Source organism: Coturnix japonica, chromosome 1, assembly GCF_001577835.2.
Source record: "Coturnix japonica isolate 7356 chromosome 1, Coturnix japonica 2.1, whole genome shotgun sequence".
Classification (NCBI taxonomy): Eukaryota; Metazoa; Chordata; class Aves; order Galliformes; family Phasianidae; genus Coturnix; species Coturnix japonica.
The window spans coordinates 19,528,997-19,548,796 of record NC_029516.1 but is presented as its reverse complement, the minus strand read 5'-3'; the positions used below and the strand labels follow the sequence as shown (position 1 = coordinate 19,548,796).

At 38.5% G+C, this 19,800-nt stretch overlaps 1 protein-coding gene across 14 annotated transcripts in view; it reads left to right on the top strand.

Moving 5' to 3' along the window:
- CADPS2 (calcium dependent secretion activator 2) overlaps positions 1 to 19,800 on the top strand; it is a 279,319-nt gene that overhangs the window by 251,243 nt on the left and 8,276 nt on the right. For all 14 annotated transcript variants that reach the window (XM_032442782.1, XM_015852971.2, XM_015852964.2 and 11 more), the window contains one exon: positions 5,182 to 5,289. In XM_032442782.1, coding sequence (XP_032298673.1) covers positions 5,182 to 5,289 — 108 coding nt within the window. The remainder of the gene's footprint in view (positions 1 to 5,181; positions 5,290 to 19,800) is intronic.

The following is a 19,800-nucleotide window of genomic DNA, read 5'->3' as shown; positions in this document are numbered from 1 at the left end:
CACAGAGGCCATTTGAAGGAGCCAGGACTGACAGCAGTGCACAACTCGCACAATGCCAGCCCTCTTACTCTGCTGTTGCCTTTATGCAGGGATCAAAGGTATGAAAAGGGGCCTCACACATGTGCCAGCATTTGACTTATGGGGTCCTGTAGAGGCCAAAGTAGGAACTCTGCCTCCTACCAGGCAGATACACATTGGGACCTTCCAGGCACCTCGGCTTCCAAATATAACACTTCTGTTGCGTTACCTATTCAACTGATTTTGAGACGCAAGCAACTTTTCTGTGAAATCAGTCTTTATTAAGTTGCCGTTGCTGTGCCGTTCCTTTTTTAATCAGGATTTACTTGGAGACCTCTGTTTACAAATAAAGAACTCAAAATAGCCCTTATCTTCATGCTCACAATGCTTCTCCTGCCGTTGTCCTCCTTTGTACACACAAACCTGGGAACTATCCTTCTGCTTTCAGTCCATATAAACAAGCTACTGAAATAGAACAAGAGGAAACACTCTGCATCATCTATTTTAAGTCAGTGCTGTTTCTGAGCTATCTCTTAAATGGAGATCAGGAGGACAAATGCTAATCAGACAGAAAGTTAAATGAACATAGTAGAACAAAGTTGTTTGTTGGAAGTGGGAAAGCAGAGTTTAATATCAGATTTTGTCATTGTAGCTATAGCGTATTGAAGATCTTTTGCACCAAAGAATTCAGATCTGCAAACAGGGTGCAAACCCTCTCATGCCTGTGCTACTCTTGATTTCAGTGGAACTGCACTTATATGGAAAAGTGTTTGCATAAACGCTTGTAGAATCACAGCTTAAGTTCTGCATGATGGTTCTCTTTTAAATATACAGCTTAACCTTTGCAAGCTTGCCTTTTAATCTACTAGAAGATGCATTAGAGGCAAGGAAACTGCATAGCATCTTTCTAATTTAAGCAGAATAGTCTTTTTCATAACCATGTAAGAATAAAATGCTGCCTTTAAAATGAACTAAATGTGCAAATTTTCCTTCGTGGCTTATGTATTTCGATATGTAAGAAATGAAGAGTGAGGATCCAGTCATAAATACAAGTAGCTTTCATTCCAAAAACATTTTAGTGATATTTTAGTTCTCTTATTCAAAGGCTTGAGTTACGACCCTCGAGTATTTAGAGGAGAAATTTCAGGCAGTGAAATTTTCCATCGTGGTCTTTCATTAGGTGGTGGACACTTAATAAGGAGCTCCTGTGTTTCTCACAATGGCCCCCTCCAGCTCATCACTCCTTTTCATTTCATTGTTCCACCCGCGCTGCAGTTGAAACGCCTCTCTCCAGCAGGGGAGGGGAAGGGGGCAGAGAGGAGAGCACGTACTAAATAGGAAGAAGTTAGTTGTTACGTAGTTAGCCTTTAGCATCTGCTCTCATCTGTGAAAAAATGAATGCTTTGGCAGGGCAGCAGCTCCGTAAGACTGCATTTTTCTGAGTAATATCAGGAATCTGAGTACTCTTAATATACTGTGGTGTTAAGAAACATTCTGGGACAAATGCCGAAGTGAGAATAAACACCATGCAGATACTTACATGGTTTTTACTGATATTCGTGACAGGCTGGTACATTGTGAAAAGCTGTGCAGAGTTAATTGTATCTGTGCTATAGGGAAGGGCTAGTGCTAGTGGTAGTGTTCAACTTGTTGCAAACCTTCCAGCAGAAAAACAAGTAAATGCGTGGAACTCAAGGCCATGCAGCATTGCTTTTGACTAGGTGCCTCATCATCAGTGGCCCCAGCACGTGTCAGTCCTAATAGAGTTTCTACATCATCTTTGAAAATGAATGGGAATTAAGTATTTCAAAATTTACCTCACTTTAAATAGACTTTATGACAGCACTTCTCTGTTTAATGGTGAAAAGTTGTTTCTCCTTTATCTAAATTCATTGCTGTGAAAAAGTGAGTGGCGATCTGGGCCCTCCTACCAGTGCAGAGCAGAAGAGACAACCCGCACCTGTGGGATTAGGTGGAGCAGCAGGAAGTAAGAGCACTTGCAGTATATAATTAAGAAGGATTTTTTTTTTTTCCCAAACAGCATGTTCATCTCACCAGGTTAACTAGTGATTAACCCTAAAAAAGAATGTGCCGAAGCCTACACCCTTGTTTAAACTCATTCACTTGCCAGTGTATTCAGTTACTTGTGTAACCAGTGACAAAGTAACCCTATTTACAACTCTTCATTTCCTGGTATTTTATTTGATGTCTTTGTGTTTCTGGTTTCTCCATTCATCTCTTTGTTTGGTTCTCTTTCATTTTCAGATAGGCAAAACATCTTGTCTGCTTGTTCTGAATAAAACAAACCTACAATAACTTTTTATCTATCGTTAAAAAAAATAAAAAAAAAAACACTTTTTTTTTTTCCTTGGGGAAGTTTTCAGACTGAATGCCTTTTTATGCTTACCCAGATAAATATACCAGGCTACGTTTTTCTCCTAAAGCTGTGAAAATCTCTCCCATTCATTCCTGCAATTGCTCTGCCTGACATTCAGGGGGCTAAAATTTTATGTTTTGAGCATAGAAATGGAATCTTGAGGTTTGCCTGGTATTTGTATTTAAATGTCCTCTGTGGCTGTTTCATAAAGTATATCTCAGCTTGTATGAGCTTGCATTTTAAGGTAGACCCAATTGCTTTTTTATTACAATTCGTATTTTATTTTTGCCTGTTTCTTTTATTCTCAACCTTAATAAACGAAATAGAACAGTGATAGGGTCCTATAATCAGAGATTTGTTTCTAATACACAGTCCCTGTGGAAAAAAATAAATGTATGGTGCTAAACCTGCTTTGATGCTTTTAATAGCTTTCTTTTCCTCTTTCACGTGTTCGGAGACAACAAATTCAGTGCATGCTGTATAGAGAGATAACAAACAGTTTGATGTGCTGTTGGCTCATTCCATGTTTATTCTGTTTCACACACCATAAGCAAAGATGGTTAGTTTGCAGTGATTCTGGGGAGTCTTTAAAAGAGAAAGTCATACTGTCACAATGTTGATAATCTTCCTTACCCAGACATATTTCTACTGTAGACAGACACTGTTTAAAGGGAAAATTAATTTTTTTTTCCACAGTGATTTCAGAGATAATTATCCTGCACACATTAAAGAAGGATGAAGTGTTTTAAAGAACTGTAATTCTAATTGGTAAATGTCACCAGCTGTTGCAGTTACTCTTACTTGTGTATATTCTTTTAATGATTACACTCCCGTGCCACAAGATACATGAAAATATATTCACTAGGTGTGAAATTCCCATATGTCACAGCTTCAAGACTAGGTAAACAGCTCAGAGATAAGGGGAGAGATAACACTGATGAGAAATGTTATTTTTCTAGTGTTGGCTGTCTGCAGGACAAACTTTTTTTTTTTTTTTTTTTTTTAATTTATTTAACTGAAAGAATGGAAGTAAAGGAAAAAAAAAAAAAAAAAGCATGAACCAGAGAACCAGCAGGCTTTAGCATTGAGTGAAAGGTTTGTTTTAGATGTGAATATGTATCACCAAGAACCATATTAAACCTTTCATTTGTTAGATTATCTCCTTCACCCACCTCTGAAATTTAAGAGTATTTTCCCATTTTCTCTCCAAATTAAAACTGGCCCAATTTCTGTAAATTTCCTATGAGGTTTTAGAAAGTACACAATGTTTTAACTTTGTTGGCTTTCTTCTGTACCTTCACAAATGAGTTTCTTAAGGGACCGTATGTAGTTTCCGGTTTTAAATCTTCACTTGTGATTTAGTTTCACTTAAAAACATCTCTGTCAACTCGTAAAGAAGGCAGCACTTTTTTTTTTAGTAAATGAAATCCATTTATCTCTAACAGAGAATTATTTTATCTGTTGTTATTGTACATTTTTATTTCTGTTCTTAGAATCAATGTTTGTAATTTAGACGTAAAAATAAATTGTCTCAGTTTTCTCTTAAGAGTTTCATGTAGGTAGGTGTGCATGCGTGATAAGATTTTTAATGCAGATTTTTAAATGAGCTTATATTGCCAATGAAATTATCAATATAAGTGTGCAAAGCATGTTAAATTGTTGGGTGTGAGATTCGGAGATGCTAGAATCATTAAACTAGGCCATCATTCCAAATCCTTTATAAATCGCATTGTGCTAAAGTTTACTGTAATGACATTTGTTATAAAACTTAGCCTTCGTTTGTGTGCCATGAACTTAGAAAACAATCAACAACAAAAGCTTTTATGCAGTAGCAACAAATGCTTTTACAAACTTGCTGACATGGAAGTCTTTCCAAAGTGTTAATGTTTGGTTTTGGTTCCTCCTATAGAGAAAGGTGAATTCAGACCCACTCTGTGCTACCAGGAAAGAGGATGTTGCAGGCTGGCAGGGTGAGGGTTTAGTGTGAAATAACATAGAGGGGTCCAGAAGTCCCAGCTGGGCAGGAAAGTGCAGCTACAGTAACCATCTGATATATGGGCAGCCTTTCTTGACCTGTTTATGAGTGTGGTAGTAAAACTGTGCCTACTCTGGTGTTCCTGCAGAACATGGATTGGTCCAAGATGGGAAATATTTTAGTCCTTGCTTGTTCCCTAGTCATTCTCTGAGCTGATTGTACCTGTGTAACTGTTTCAGAAAAATAGGGCTACAGTTCTACTCACTTCCTAACATTTTTGTGCCCATCTAACTCATTTGCTTATAGAGAAATGCTTGAACTTTGAATGAGAATTAATAGAAGCTAAACTCAAACACAGAGTTCAGCTGGATATTGAAAACAAATGGCAATAAATCTGACTGAGTGCAAAAGGAACTACTTGACATTTTTTAACCCTTCTCTGAGTGTGATGATAGCAGGATCTGAACCTTGATGATGGGGTAGTTGTGATAGCCTGCTAAAGACAAAGGGGGAAATGTCCTAGTTTGCTGTTGATAATACAAGTACCAAGACTTCTTTCTTAGATCACATGTTGCAGAGGAGATTTATGACTCCAGGCATTCATAAATTGTAATAAATAGTGAACCCTTCTGAACTTGTTAACTAACTCAAAATTCATAGCAGATTTACTAAATGCTGTCAGTACATATGGAAGCATTCTAACATAATCTCAATTTTCACTAGGGTTACCTTCTTATACGTCTCAGTTGTTGCATGGTCTTTCATTTTCCCTTCCTCACAACTCTTATCTCCTTACTTCATGTTTCCACAGAAACCAGGGATGGATCTAGCAGATACCTACATCATGTTTGTTCGACAGAACCAGGATATACTGCGAGAAAAGGTCAATGAGGAGATGTATATAGAAAGGTTATTTGATGTAAGTAACTACCCTCACAGGCTATGCTGGTCTCGCTATTACACTAGAGGGAACAAGGTGCATTTTTATGATGTTCAGCAAGCCATTAAGATGTTCTTCCCTGATGATTGTTTTTTTCCTTCACTTTTTATTTTATTTATTGTCTTCAGCTATCAAGGGTTTCAAGCCATTATTTAAACACTTTATGCATGTAAATTTTAAGTGCTAGAAGGCATAAATAAAAATAGTAGAAGTTTGCTATTTGATGTAGTAATTTTTCCAGTGTGAGCAGTCCAATTTTATTCTATCTTTTGATTTTGAACATGTTAATGGAGAGAACTTGATTAGCACGATTTGTGGACTCTATCACAGAGTTAATTTCTCTGAATGAAGAGCTTTTATATATCTCTGCATGTTCATGTACAGAAAGAAGCCAGTTATGCTACATGGTCTATGGATTTGACAGACAGTTCCACGGAACAACTTATAGAATTTTGCGGTTTTTTTACTTTAGGATTTGCAAGAACTTTAAGTTGACCATTCACTATATTGTCAAACTTCTAAAATTTTGATCCTGCTTCTGCAAGTTGAAAATAATTCTCTTCCTCATCTTTGATGCTCACACGTGGCAGCCTGTATTTTTTGCGCAAAATCAGCTCCTGTAGGGGCTTCTGCATCTTCCCTCCAGCCATTCCTCAGCCCTGATGTGTCCCTTTTTCATTAGGAACCATTGCCTGCTCTACCAAAATTTTCTTTCTTCAAGGCTCTCCTATAAGGCCACTTGCAACACTCTTGGACACGTTTCTGCTAATGAGCACTAATTTTTGTCTACTGTCTCTTCTGACTTGCCTGAAGTGGAATTTTTAGACAGCTGAAATTGTATCTGCTTCTTTTTAATAAATTCAAAGCACTATACATTTAAAATATCATTGAATTAAAAGTTATTATAAACTTGTTTCAATTTACTTGACTATGATATTATCATGTAGGAAATCAAGCAGTGTCATCTTTGACACTGTGCACTGCAATACATTGCAAAACAAATTCTGGAACATAATGCACACTTTGAAATGTATTTATTTGTGTGCCATCTCCTAAGTATTTTAGAAAGCTTTGATGGCAGTTTCATTTAATTATGCAAGTTACAGCAAATGTTTTCATAACAGCAATTCACAGCCTTTACTGTGACACTACAGTTGTGGCAGTCACAGAAGGTCCCATAACATAGACTCTCAGCCATGGTATGTCATGTCAGTGTTTGTTGTTTGTTAGACTGGGTGGTCAAAATGAGATTTATCTCTCAGATTTTATATTTCCAGACACTTCCAGTCAGCTTTAGGGAAAAAGAAAAAAAAAAGAAAAAAGAAAAAAGTATCATCTGTTTTAATAAGCTAAGTGCTAATATGTGTGAAAAGAATGATTTTATAAAAGCTTTGATGCCCTGCAGGGGTAGAAAAATTATCATCCATCCAGCTGGCACCTTCACAAAGTACTAAAACCATATTAGCAACTTCTGCTTCAGTTTGCTTTTGCACTGAATCTGCAAGCATATGTTTCATTTTCAAGTTTCTATTTTTTGTTTTTCTTTGGGGTTATTTTTGCTTATGTTGTAATTTTCTGGTTGTTAATAAAATTATGTGCCTAAGGCCAAGTCTAACACTTACTGGAGCTACCACATTGACTTTGTTGACATAATGGAATTGGACCAAGCCACAGGCAGTGTCCAAAGTATAAACCAAACAGAGCCAGAGCAGAGCCCTCAGAACTAGCAAGTGATCATCCATACTGTTACGTCATCCATATAGCTCTTAGCATGTATTTGGGTTAGGCCAACATGTAGTAACCCAAGGTACTACTGGGGTTCACATGGGCTGAGGACCTCTCTCCCATGTGTTACTTCAGCAGTCAAGCTTTTCAATGCTCATTTCTGTGCATATGCAAGCCATGATGGACCACTTGATTTTGAAAAACAAAACCATTCTTATCCCCATTTATTCACTAATATGCATCATATGCTGTCATGGCCAATCACTAGTGCTGAAAGGAGGGGAGAAATACGTAGTTCTTGAAGTATGATGAGTATTATGTGTATCAAATATTTATCTGTATCTTTATTTTTCTTCAGTTATGTCAGCTTCATATTTTTACACATGAGCACGCTGGGAGATATAATCAGTGGGACAGAATCAGATAAATGCACTAATGAAAGCATAAGCTCATAACATACAAAAATGTAAAACAAAGGCTTATGCCTGTGTAAACTATGTTAACTCACCTTTCTTGAGATTAGTTCTGAAAAATGTTCCTAGCAAGAATGCTATCATAGCGGCTGTGAAACAGTGGATCACCTCCACTGGTGCAGATCTTTATGAGTGCAGCATGCAGGCTTCCATCATGGATAGAGTAAATGCATGGTTACTGGTGGTGGCTATGTTGAAAAGCTGTGTTCTGTAGCTGAGAACACTACATCAAGTAGTGTTGTTGTGCTTTGTATCTGTTGTTGTTTCCATAGAAATAAATAGGAGGCATTACTTTCAGAGCAACCTATATACATCACTGCTGTCTTCCCTTTAAAATATACAATATTATAAAATAAATCAGCCTAGCAAAATAAGAAAAGTCCATTTCTGTGCTTCATCCACTGAAAAATCTCATCCACAATAGCAAAAAACAAAGACCATTATACATGAAATGAGATCAGAGCTCACACACTATTTTAATCAAAACATGTATGCTTATAAGCTATTAATTCATGAATTTAATTAACATGATTTAGGACTGCTATGTGCTAGCAACTCTTACTGTGACCAAGAAAATGGGATATCTACTGTATGAAGTAATACACATATCGAAGAAGATAATGTGAATTTAAGAACAGTATAGATACGAGTAGGAATGTCTGCAAATGGGTCACAAATATCTTAGGGCTCACTATCTGAGAAGTCTCAAACTAGAAAGAAAGCTAAAGTTCTGCAGTTTTTAATAGTGGTTCTTGAGAAGCCTGGAAAAGCATCGCCCAGCTATATAAATACAAAAAATCAGAATAGAATTTAACTTGTGAGGTGTGTCTTTACCTGTGAGATAAATGATCTTTATTTTTTTCTGGAAACTTTCAAAAAAGACTGGGCTGTGGACTTTCTCTGCACAATTTTAAGCCATTTAAGTTCTGTTCTTCAATGCTTTTGTTGATCATGAAGCAGAACAAAGGTGTTTGGTTGTTTTTTTTTCTCTTTCCCTTGAACTACTTGGCTTCTGGGTGTTTTTCATTACTTGCTTTCTCTGGAAGGGGTATAGACAGCAAGGTCAATATGGCTTGGTTCTACTGGTAGCACCAGTCAGGGGTCTGAGCGCCACCCTCTGCTTCTTATATTTAGTCACCAGATTTGGAGTCACTAAGAGTTATTTGCTCAGTCGGTTTGTCAAAGACGTTTAGGACTTTGTGCATTCCATAGTGGTCCTCTTCCTAGTATCAGCTGGGAACTTTACCTACCAAATTCCTTCCCATCACAGGAATTTACAACATGTATTTCCTATCACCTGTAACATTTGGGGGGTTTTTTTTGTTGTTTTTTTTTTGTTTTGTTTTGTTTTTTGCTTGGTTGTTTCTTTTTAACACAGCAGAACTTAAAGAGTGCTGGCAAGGTTTTGTAATATGTTGTACCTGGATGATTTACAGTGTCTCTGGCTTAAATGTCTCCTCCATGTTCATGGCATGATTTAGCAGAGGGTTGTTAAAGTTAGGGTATTATGGTTAGGCTGCGGTCAGGCTTGATGATCTTTAAGGTCTTTTCCAACCTGAGCAATTCTATGATTCTGTGATTCCTGAAGGCTTAATTGATCTATATGAGTTCTCCCAGTCTCGTATGCCACTGAAGCAATTCAAAACATTGAAGTTACATTGGAGCAAGTTTGTGTCTCTAAAACACTCAAAGCAAAACATTTCTAACTTTAATGCAGTAAACCAGACAGAATCGGTACATAGCAACTAAATAATAAGGGGACTCCTGTGTTTATTTAATGACTTAGGCTTTTAATACAGGTTAAATGCATCAGCCACTGAAACTTTTTTTAAGCCTAATAATTTAAGCCAATGCATTATTTTTAAAACAATTTGTAATAAAATATTTTAGAAACAGAGTTATACTTCTAGAATTTTTCAAACACTGGTTCTAAAATTATTTTCAGAAAAAGCTGTTAGAGTAATATCTAGCAAATGAAAACATGAAATATTTAATGAGAATTACACAAATCTACGATAAATCTAAAATGCGACTACTTTGAATGAGCCCCCTCTTATTTACAAAGGTAATCTACCTCCTCAATGATGTAAGAACATTTGTTCTGCCTGTCACAGGTTAGTGCTCTGTGTCTGACGTAAAAAATATCTGTCTGCAAAATTCACATGGAGTCTGGTTCAGCACTATCAAAATTGGAGGAAGTTTTGCCATTGAATGCAATGCAATCAAGACTCGTCCATGAATATGTCAGGTTATCGTCACTGCCTAGACTGAGATTCATGTTTCTGCTTGAACTATTCAAATGGGACTAATTCATGTTTTTGAGCATTTTAAATGACATTAGATTTACAAGTTAAAAACATATTTTAATTTGTCAAACAAGCTTCAGCTTATAAAAGTAGCGCTGTATAGAACACTGCATAAAACATTGATGGAGTGTTTTCTGTAGGAATGTAAAGTTATTAAGTGTTACTTGGGTAAATTCTCACTTTCTTCTCCTTTTTGCACCTGAAGTATGACTAGGATTGTGTGAACACACACATACAAAAAATCTTTTCAAATAATTTCCTTTCAAAATAGTTTTATTTGCCCTTAAAAACTTTGTTTTATAGACCACGTTTGTGTTGAGTCTGTCATGAAAAATGTAACAGTATTAACAGATGTACAATTCTAATTTTATTCACTATATATTTGATAATACTTCTATCCAATAGTTGATTGCTACTTGAAGAAATAAATAATTATTCAAAAGAACAATTTTAACCCATCACTGTTCAACCACAGATACAACCTGAAAGTTTTTACACTGATGCAAGCTTATCACAAATACAATGAAGTCAGAGTGCCAATAAACATAGATCTAGTAATCACTGAATCACCAAAGTGTGAAAAGACCACCAAGATCATCCAGTCCAACCATCACCAATATTTCCTACTAAAACATCTCCCTCGGTGCATCATCTGAACTATTCTTGAATACCTCCAGGGACAGTGACTCCACCGCCTCACTGTGCAGCCCATTATAGTGCCTGACCATCCTTTCAGAGATTATTTTTGTCCAAATATCCAACCTGTATCTCCCCTGGCACAACTTGAGGCCATTCTCTCTAGTCCTGTCACTAGTTATGTGGGATAAGAGGCTGGCCCCTGCCTCACCACAGCCTCCTTACAAGCAGTCATAGAGAGCTACAAGGTCTCCCCTGAACCTCTTCTCTTGACTTAACAATCCCAGCTGACCCTGCAGAAGTCAGTGCTGGCAAGCAAGCCTTCTGATTGGCTTGTGAATGATGGCACCTGTTAGCAATGTTGACTTCAGCCTTGATCCCTGTCTCTTGTGGGTGTCAGACTGGCGTTGTGTGACTGAACAGTTCTGTTGGCCTCACAGTGGCTGCTCTCATCTGTGCCTGTCTTCCAGTCTGTGGCCTCACACAGCAAGTGCATGGATGTTGGTGGTGAGGGTCTTAAACAACTTGCTTTGGAGTGCAGAGACCAAACATCTTTATGAACAGTATAAATGCTTAGGTACTCCAAATTTCCATAGCTGCTTTTGGCTTTTGCATTTCAAAAGATCAGATGCAAAGTGAGATATGTATATATATTTCTTTTTATAAAGAAGCTTGTACGTCATCAGCAGCGTGAACTAAATGTTAGTGTTTTCCTTATCACAACTACTACTTTTCTATTAGTAGGAAGGGATGGACAATGTAAGTTCGGTGACTTGAGGTTATTTGAGGTGGGAATTACTATCAAAGATTACTTTGTTACGTGCTTCCTTCTCTGCCTACAAGATATAAAGTACTCATCAGATTAATTTGTTTGCCATCATATCTGCTAGTACATTTTTAGCAAATGCTGCACTCAGCTGCATCATTTGTCTGTTTTCTGACCTTTTACAAAAACCATTTGGAAAATGTGCAATTGCTTCTTCCTGGCACATGAAAAGAAGTGCATTTTACATGAGAGCTTTCTGTACTACCAACTCTTTGTGCTGCTCATGTCTACCTCAAAAGTAACATGAGTGCATTATTCAGTATTCAACAATGTTTTATCAGAAAAACTTCAACTGTGACTTTTTTTCCCATTCTCAAATTGCTTCCTGTCACGTTAATTTTAATAAGTCATCTTACCTTACATTGTTATGTAATTATTTGCAAGTGTATAATTTGACAAAAGCTCTACTTTTTGATCTAGGTTCTATGCCAAGGCAACTTGGGCAAGTTAAGACTAGGTGGGACTGGTTGAAGGCCACGTTTGAATCAAAAGCTGCATTTGTATTAAACTGAGAAACATGAGAGGACCGTGCCTAATTATTTAAGAGACTCAACAAAAAATGGATTGTAGCTTGTTGATCTTCTCATTTCTTTGATAAGTCAGAATAATCTTCAAGAAATATGTGGCCTTCTTTCTCGGATTCTTGAAATTTGATCACAGTGCAAAATTGTCCTTTGGCGCAAACCCAGGAATACACATCTTTGCATGATGCACCTGGACATATGTGGCAGGTCTGGTAGAATCAGCTAATTAACAACACAGGCTTAAACAGGCACCTCATCTGGCAGTGTAGTTAGTTGCCTGATGGTGCTCAGCAGGATTTGGTAGTGCTTTTTATTTTTCTATCCTAATGGTCTGCTGCCCACCTAATTTTGCCTTATTGTCAGCCACTACTTACCGCAGCTTGAGGCCCTCCCAGGAGGCTAAATTATTATCAAAGGATTAGGGAGATGTAGCCTTGCAGCTCTGACATTTCTGATTACTTGTCTATGCCAGAACACTAATTAGCTGTGACTAATTAAGAAAAATGTTCCTGCCATAGAAAACCATTTAAAAGAACTGAGAAGTAGAAAAGCAATTGAAAAGCTGAGCAGTGCTCAGATTTTCCGATGGTCTTTAGATTTTCACCAAAGTCTTAACTCACCTTTAATTATGTCTAATATTTTATAGGGAAAATAGAAAGCTCGTGATATGAGAACCACTCTGCAGCTTTCACTTGTCTGAAGGAAATTCTGGTCATTTTAAAACAGTTTGTCGTGTCTTTTTCAGTAAAAGAATTTTAGGGAAAAATTGTAGGCAGTGTCACCAAGCATGGAGTGGAAAAGTGTTATATTAACGTGCTCAAATATCTAAATTTGTTCTGAAAGACACAAGCAACATCCTGCTAATTTGCTTTCAAAGCCTGCTTAAAGTTTGCTAAATTATTCCTGGTGATTTCAAGTATATTCGTCTGTTGTTGTTTTTCTAATGTAGAAGTCTCTTTAAACGAAGAATGGTTACTCAAAAGCTGAGAAAATAGAATTCCCATCTGATCTCATGTATTATAGAAGTTTTCTTTGATTTTTTTTTTTTCTGCGATACGCTGAGAAAAGAAGTGCCCGCCCTTGGAGGGTGCTGATTATGCTGCTATCAACCCAGCCAAGCTCAGTACTGTTGAGCTCAATAGGACCACAACACACTTAAGGCAAAGCATGTGCTTCAGAGTTTGCTGCTTCACGATCAGAATATTCAGCACTTTGTAAACTGTTTCACAGTGTAGCTGAGAGTGTTTTCTCTGGAGGGAACTTTAACACGATGGCTGCGTTTGTGATGTTTCTGATTGGATCCATTTCCCTGCTTCAGTTTTGATTCTGTTTTTAATTTCTGAATCTTCATCTTGTTACCCATCCTGCAGCTCAAAAGACAGCCAAATGCTTTTCTCTAGGACACTGTGTACCCCATAGCTCAGTCTGCATTGGGTATTCATGGAATTGATGTCTGCCGCCCTTTTCACACTAATATAATCATATTATTTAAATCTTCCCAGCAGGAGAGTAAGAATCTATGAAATAGATATTCTGATATCTTACTAGAAGAGCTTTTGCTTTTGGAGTATAAAAGGGAAAGAAAGGACTCTTTTTCAGGATGCTGAATCCAATATCCTGATATTCAGTCCTGCCCTCTGATTTCCCAGAATTTTATGAGAAGGTCACTTTTTATTTGCAGAAAGAACAAAACATAAATTGCTGTACAAAGGCAATATAAAATGTGGATCCTGATTCAAAGCAGGAAGACAGGAAGAGAAGAATTCCCAAATTCAAGATTTTAAAGCCAATCCATTATTGGTTTATATTTTTTTTTTTTTCCTGGGGGGATTTTGTTATAGAGGGAGGTGGAACCACCAGGTTTTTTGCTTGTTTTGGGGGGAGGGACTTATAACACTGGGAGCCTGCAGTACAGTTTCCCCATAAACATTCTGGGTCTATACTGTTCAGTCATTTATTTAATGTAGTTAAATGCATCTATCCATCACTCACAGTATCCATTCACTAAAAACAATAACAAATTCTATCAAATAAAAGAGAACTCCTTCCAACATCCAGGCACAATTTAGTCCTTTAACCTTTTTATCCTGCTAGGCACAAAGTAGCAGCATCTCATTCCAGGCACTGCATTTTTTTTCTCTTATCTCAACGGTTTGAAATGTGTCTGGCAACTTAATGGAATCAATTGAGCATGGCCAACTATAAAAATATAAAACAGCACTGAAACTTTAGATGAGTCTGTCAGTAAGTGTTAACTGTGGCTGTAGCTTTCACATTCTACGCAGTCAAGAGAAATCAATAAGGATTGTACCATTTATATTGTCTTATCTAATGTTTGTTCACCATGAAGTGCCAGGCACAAGCACCATCTAGGGAATATTGATTTCTTGATGTACTGTAATTCACACACATCCAAACAGCAGGAGAACCATGTGGTTTCTGAAACCCTGCTTGCGGGTCTGATATTTTTACTTGTGTTTCATTTGGGTTAAGCTTAGTTTAAAAAGCAAAATCAAGTAAAACACCGTGGAAGTGTTCACAAGTAGACACAGCCACATTGCTGACCTTAGGACAAGAAAAATGGCATTAGGAAGTATGAGGATAATCTTGTTTTATTAAAATGTGTTGGAAGTAACAGGAAGAGGTTGCTATGTTGCAGATAACACCAGCACCAGATGAGGCTGCTGCAGAGTGCTCTGAATCTGCTGACAAAGTTTGTAAGCCATGAGTGAAAGGAGCTCCATAGCCTGCTTTGTCAAGGGGTGCTGAAGCTTATGCACTGATGTACGTGTGCAGAAGTTTAGACCTGCACAGAGATCATGTCCTTTAAATATTTTCAAGTGTGTTGTTACCTTTCCTTACTTTACACAGTGTTGGCTGTCCTACAAACTACACTGTACCAAAAGCATTCACAGTGTTCAAGACAAGCACTGCAAGTAATGAGTAGAAAATTCAGCTTAAAAGAAAAAAATATATATATATAACAAAAATAGCAACCTCACTGTAAAATCTGCATGGCTGAAAAAGTGCACATGTGCAATAGGGTCAGAGATTGAAAGCAACCCAGGCACCTGTTCAGTCCAAGGACACTGTGGAAGAGAAAGCAGAGGAAGGGGAAGGCTGAGGCTGCACTCCATGTGGGCACTGTCCCATGCGCTTCCAGGCCTTGTGCCCAGCCGAGGGGTGGCTGCATCGAAGTGCATCTCTCTGTTGGCCTTACAGGTGCAGCCAGCCCCACTGTGTGCTGCTGCAGTGCTGTGTGGGGTAAATGAATGATGAGCCAAGGCTGCTGGGCCGGGGGGGGGGAATAAGCTGTGTGTGGATATTCATATAAGCATGTTATTTTAAAGATTCTAATTAAAATATGTACTTAACCTTTATTTAACCTGGAGCAGGAGTTAATATGGAAGATGTCATGGAAAGAGCTACTAGCATGAGGGGTATCCAAAACCTGTATCAAAGAGTGCAGCCCACAGTTGGTCCAGCAGGCATTTGGTGCTTGGCACAGAGGCCTTGCTTCAGGGACTCCTCCAGGATCCCAGGATGGCTGGACAAAAGCAGGCATGGTGCCTCAGTAACCTGCCTTACAGGAGGACTGAACAGGGACCTTCAGCCTTGGTAATGCTACTCACTCATTTAGCAGTGTTTCTGCAGGTGCTTGCATTCAAAGAGGCTGGTGCTGTAATGATGAAAAACTTGGTCATTTCACACTATGTTCGTTTATTTTGAGGATCCAAGCTGGCTTTCCTTGCAAGGTCATTCAAGTGATGTTCCCCATTCTGTTCATTGGAGGATGTTTGCAGATACACCCAAAGTGCAACACAACACAGTGCAGAGAGACTAACAGTGTTTGCTCCAGAGAGTTTTAGCACTAGAATAACCTATGGAAGTACTGTTCACAGATAGACTGCATATCCAGAGCGGAGCAGGCAAACTGTTTGTTCTGTTAGTCTCTTGTGGTCACGAGCATTATGTTGGTGCCTGGTGTTTAAAATCAGAGCAGTGACATTACATATGTCCAGATAAGGAAGGGAGTTCTGTATGTCTAATTTTGCAGATTTCTAGATTCCCTGAGCATCCACCATATGTGAAGAAGCCAGAAAAAAAAATACAAAGGTCAGGAGCATTATGAAGTAGAATAAATATTGTATGCAGTGTATGGAGAGCTGAGGACTGTATATTTTGTAATAAACATGTATATTTGTTTGTGAATTGGCAGCAATTCCATAGCAACAAGTCAGCTTCTAATTATAAGCCTTTTTTAAAACAGGAAAAAATGACTTTCCTCCTGAAAGATACACTTCTTGTGCATCAGAAATGTTTTGCTATTTCAGAAAAATTAGAGGAGAGGAGAGGAGAGGAGAGGAGAGGAGAGGAGAGAGAGGAGAGGAGGGAGAGGAAGGAGAGGAGAGGAGAGGAGAGGAGAGAGAGGAGAGGAGAGGAGAGGAGAGGAGAGGAGAGGAGAGGAGAAAGCAAACTAAGGAAATCTCAGTCCCGATCCATGTATCACAAGACCTGCTTTGAAAAAGATCACAGTATGTGGAATCTTTCTCACTTCTCCTTCCCTATTGCATGTTGCTGGAATTTTAGGCTGTGAACATTTTTGCATATCCCAAAATTGGATGTTCAAAGTTTATCTTAATATTTAAGGCCTGTAGGAGGAAGCAAAGCTTGGAAGCTTTTGTAGCTTGAGACACTTTCAGGAAGATGGCTTGTTAAGTAGCATTAGAACCCTAATACAGTGGTCGTGAGGAAGAGTCGTGCTTTAGTGGCTTGGTGCAAAGAAGGAGCATGTGAGGCAACAGGAGGCTTGAGACCATGACAGCAGAAGTGAGTGACTTGGCCATAGGGGAACTTTTGGACAGGTTCCTAATGGAAATGGGAGAAAGAATTGATGTGAAATGGGGGACTGTAGATAAATGAAGTTTATTTGTGTTAAACTTAATATTGATTTAGTCATTTGTGTTTTTTAGATCCAGGGCTTTAAACATCTGATTTTTAGTGCTGGAAGAAGGCTTCATTTTTTGGTGCAGCTCACTAATGCTGTGGTTCCAACAAGGTTGACTCTAGGAATTTTCTACTCATTTGGTGATCCCCAAAAGCACTATTATTCTCCTTGAACTTTCTGAGCATACAAGAAAATGTGAAGGTTAGCCGTGAAACCCTTCTGGATTTGATGCGTGCAAATGAGTGTATATATATTGTTATTTGATGAAAGAATACATTTAAGTTTTAGTATTTGTGTTGATTATAAATATTTATAGTGCTGTATATGACAGAACAAATTTGTTCTGGATAGAACAGATGTACAAGAAGTGTAGGTGAAAAGTGCTCACATATTGTTCATAAGCTGGAGATAGAATTCTGGCTCTGCACAGTTATAATGTCAGCTATTTCTCCCAATTATTTATCATCATAATGCTGAAACATTGGGAAGAAAAAATACCGTCTTTGCACGGGACTCTCAGAGGCAAAATTCTGAGCTTTCAATTTGTTTTTCAGGGATGATGTCGTAAACCATAGGATGCTCAGAATTAAGCCTAACTCAACATTTTATGTTGTAACACTAGTGTATAGCAAGAAGTCATGTTCTTACAGAGCTGGATGACCTGTTGCTGAAGGGCATGGGCTGTCCCTGTGAAGCCACCTGGAGCTGATAGCAGAGCAGGAAAGCTTTGCTATAGTCTGAGGCCTTTTTCTTCTCTGAGGTTTCCGCATCTTCTTTCAGTTTCCTGATCACTGAAACAGCAATCCTCACTGGAAATGCAACTGAAAGTGCCTCACAGGCTGAGCCACATTTACGGCCAGTGCAACCTAGCATACAAAAGTCACTGGGGAGATAATTTGTTCTTCCCAAGACTGTAAAGACACAGCAAGGAGTGCTGGGAAAGGCATTGCACCAAGTCAACAAGTTCTAGTCTCTCCAGAAGAAAAAAAAGTGATTACTTTAGCCAGTTCAGAAATCATCTGTTCCAGGAATTTGAATCCATGGGGTGAGAAGAGAGTACAAGCAAGTTTTTAGATACAGATGCAAATATATGATCATTATTTTGTCTGTGTACCCTTAGTTGCCTCAGTCCTCTGTGGTTTCAGGGGCTTTCTTAATCAGCAGACTACTTAAACCTGAGGGAACAGCAGTAACACCTTGTGCAAAGTTACTTTGTTGTTGTTCTTACTTAGCAATTAAATATTTTTAATTTCTGCATAAATTCAAAGATATTTTGAATGTTAGTTACTACTCCTGGCTTTATTTCTTGTTTTGTTACTCCTGGATGTATTTAAAAGATGCAGCCATTTTGCAGAGCACCTTCTGATGTGTCATGGTGAACCAGAGGTTGAGAAAACCTTTCCCATTAGTTTTTGGAGGGCACTCTGTGAACTCTTTAGTGTTCAGGTGAAAATCCTCACTTAGGTGGGTGATGGTGATACATAGACTTGAAAGTACAGCTGTAACTTCTAAACCTCAGAGTGTTTTCAAAGGCACTGTAAATAATGTTGGTTTCACTCATCAGTGTTAGCACTTGACAAAGGACATCAGTGCGATTGTTCATAGCTTACAAAGAGGGACATACATTTTGAACCTTAAATTAGGAACTTGTTTCTGACTTTTGCTGTTTGCATTTCAAAGGAATAACTTCTCCATTCCTTAATCGAATAACAATTTTTACACGTTTTAATGTTCCTTATTATACTCTTACTGCTAACTTTTAAAAAGTTGATAAAAATACTACAGAACTATGGCCACAGGAGTTTAAGCATTTACATTTAGAGTGCTTAAAATATATCTTCCGTGTTGTAGCTTGTAAAGAACACTTCTCTGTTGTTCCTGGGTGGAAATGTAGAGCAGAGGAAGTAAAAACATCCCATTGTCACCTCAGCAACTCAATTCCAAACAGGGTGAGGTAAAGGCTTCGGAAGGAAGATAAAATGTGGTTCCTAGAAAAGCTGTTCTCCCGCCATATTCAGCAGAAAAAGCGTCTCAACAGTTCCCATTTGTCAAGAGCAGCTAAGATAGAGAAGCTCTATGGGGTCCTGTGTATCAGATGGCTAGGAATACCAGGCCTAGGAGGAGTGAGGCATTGTGTGTTAGTACGTATTGAGCCTCCTTCCAGGTGGCAAACAGCTGTACCTTTTTATCAAACTTCAAAAATAAATCTGAAGTGCTTGCTTTCAGCCGAGAAGTGTTATATTTAATTGCAGCATTCTGCAAACATGATAGCTCAGGCACCCAGAAAGATGGTGAATATTTAATATATTTGTTTTGTGTTTCAACCAGTCAACAGTATAAAGAAATTCCTTAACTACTTGTCTTTAACTCGCCTGAAGAAAGCACGGTATGTTGCTAAATCGCCTTTCACCGGCCCTGCCGAGAAACAACTTTAATCCTTGTTAGAAAATTGCAGAGTCTGGGCTGGACAAAGAGCTCCTGCCCGGCGCATTGTGAGCGCGGGAGCGGGGCGCGGGGAGCCCTTTACAGCTGCGTGCCTCCAGCCTGCCTCAGCTGGACTATTTAGGCCAGGAGGTTTGTCAATCCCTCCCCACAATGGGGAGAGTTTTTCAGTGCCTGTAGCCGTGCCGAGCCCCGTTGGGGATCAATGCTGGCCATTCAAGCTGCACCCTCTTTCATTGCTTTGGTTTGTTAATTTAAGACTAAAGGTCCGCCGAGGGGGTTTAGGGTGTTTAAGAAAGCTGATGAACTGTTTAAGAAATCTGATGAACTGAGAGCGTTTATAGCCCTGGTGTGGCAACTATTGGCACTGAGGGAGCTGTGTCCTTGTTGACCCTCTTGTTATTAAAAATGCACAAGTGCTGCGCTTCTCAATATTTCAGCACTCTTTCATTGTCAATACCACCTTCTGAGCCCTTCAGCTTGTTGCTTGCTCTAAAGATCTTCTTAGATTGGGTTTGAAAACTTCACCTTAAACACTAGATTAGACTGATGTTCTGTTTTCCGTGCTCCTGTTGATTTGTTGAACCTTCCCAGGGCTGGAAAGCAAGTA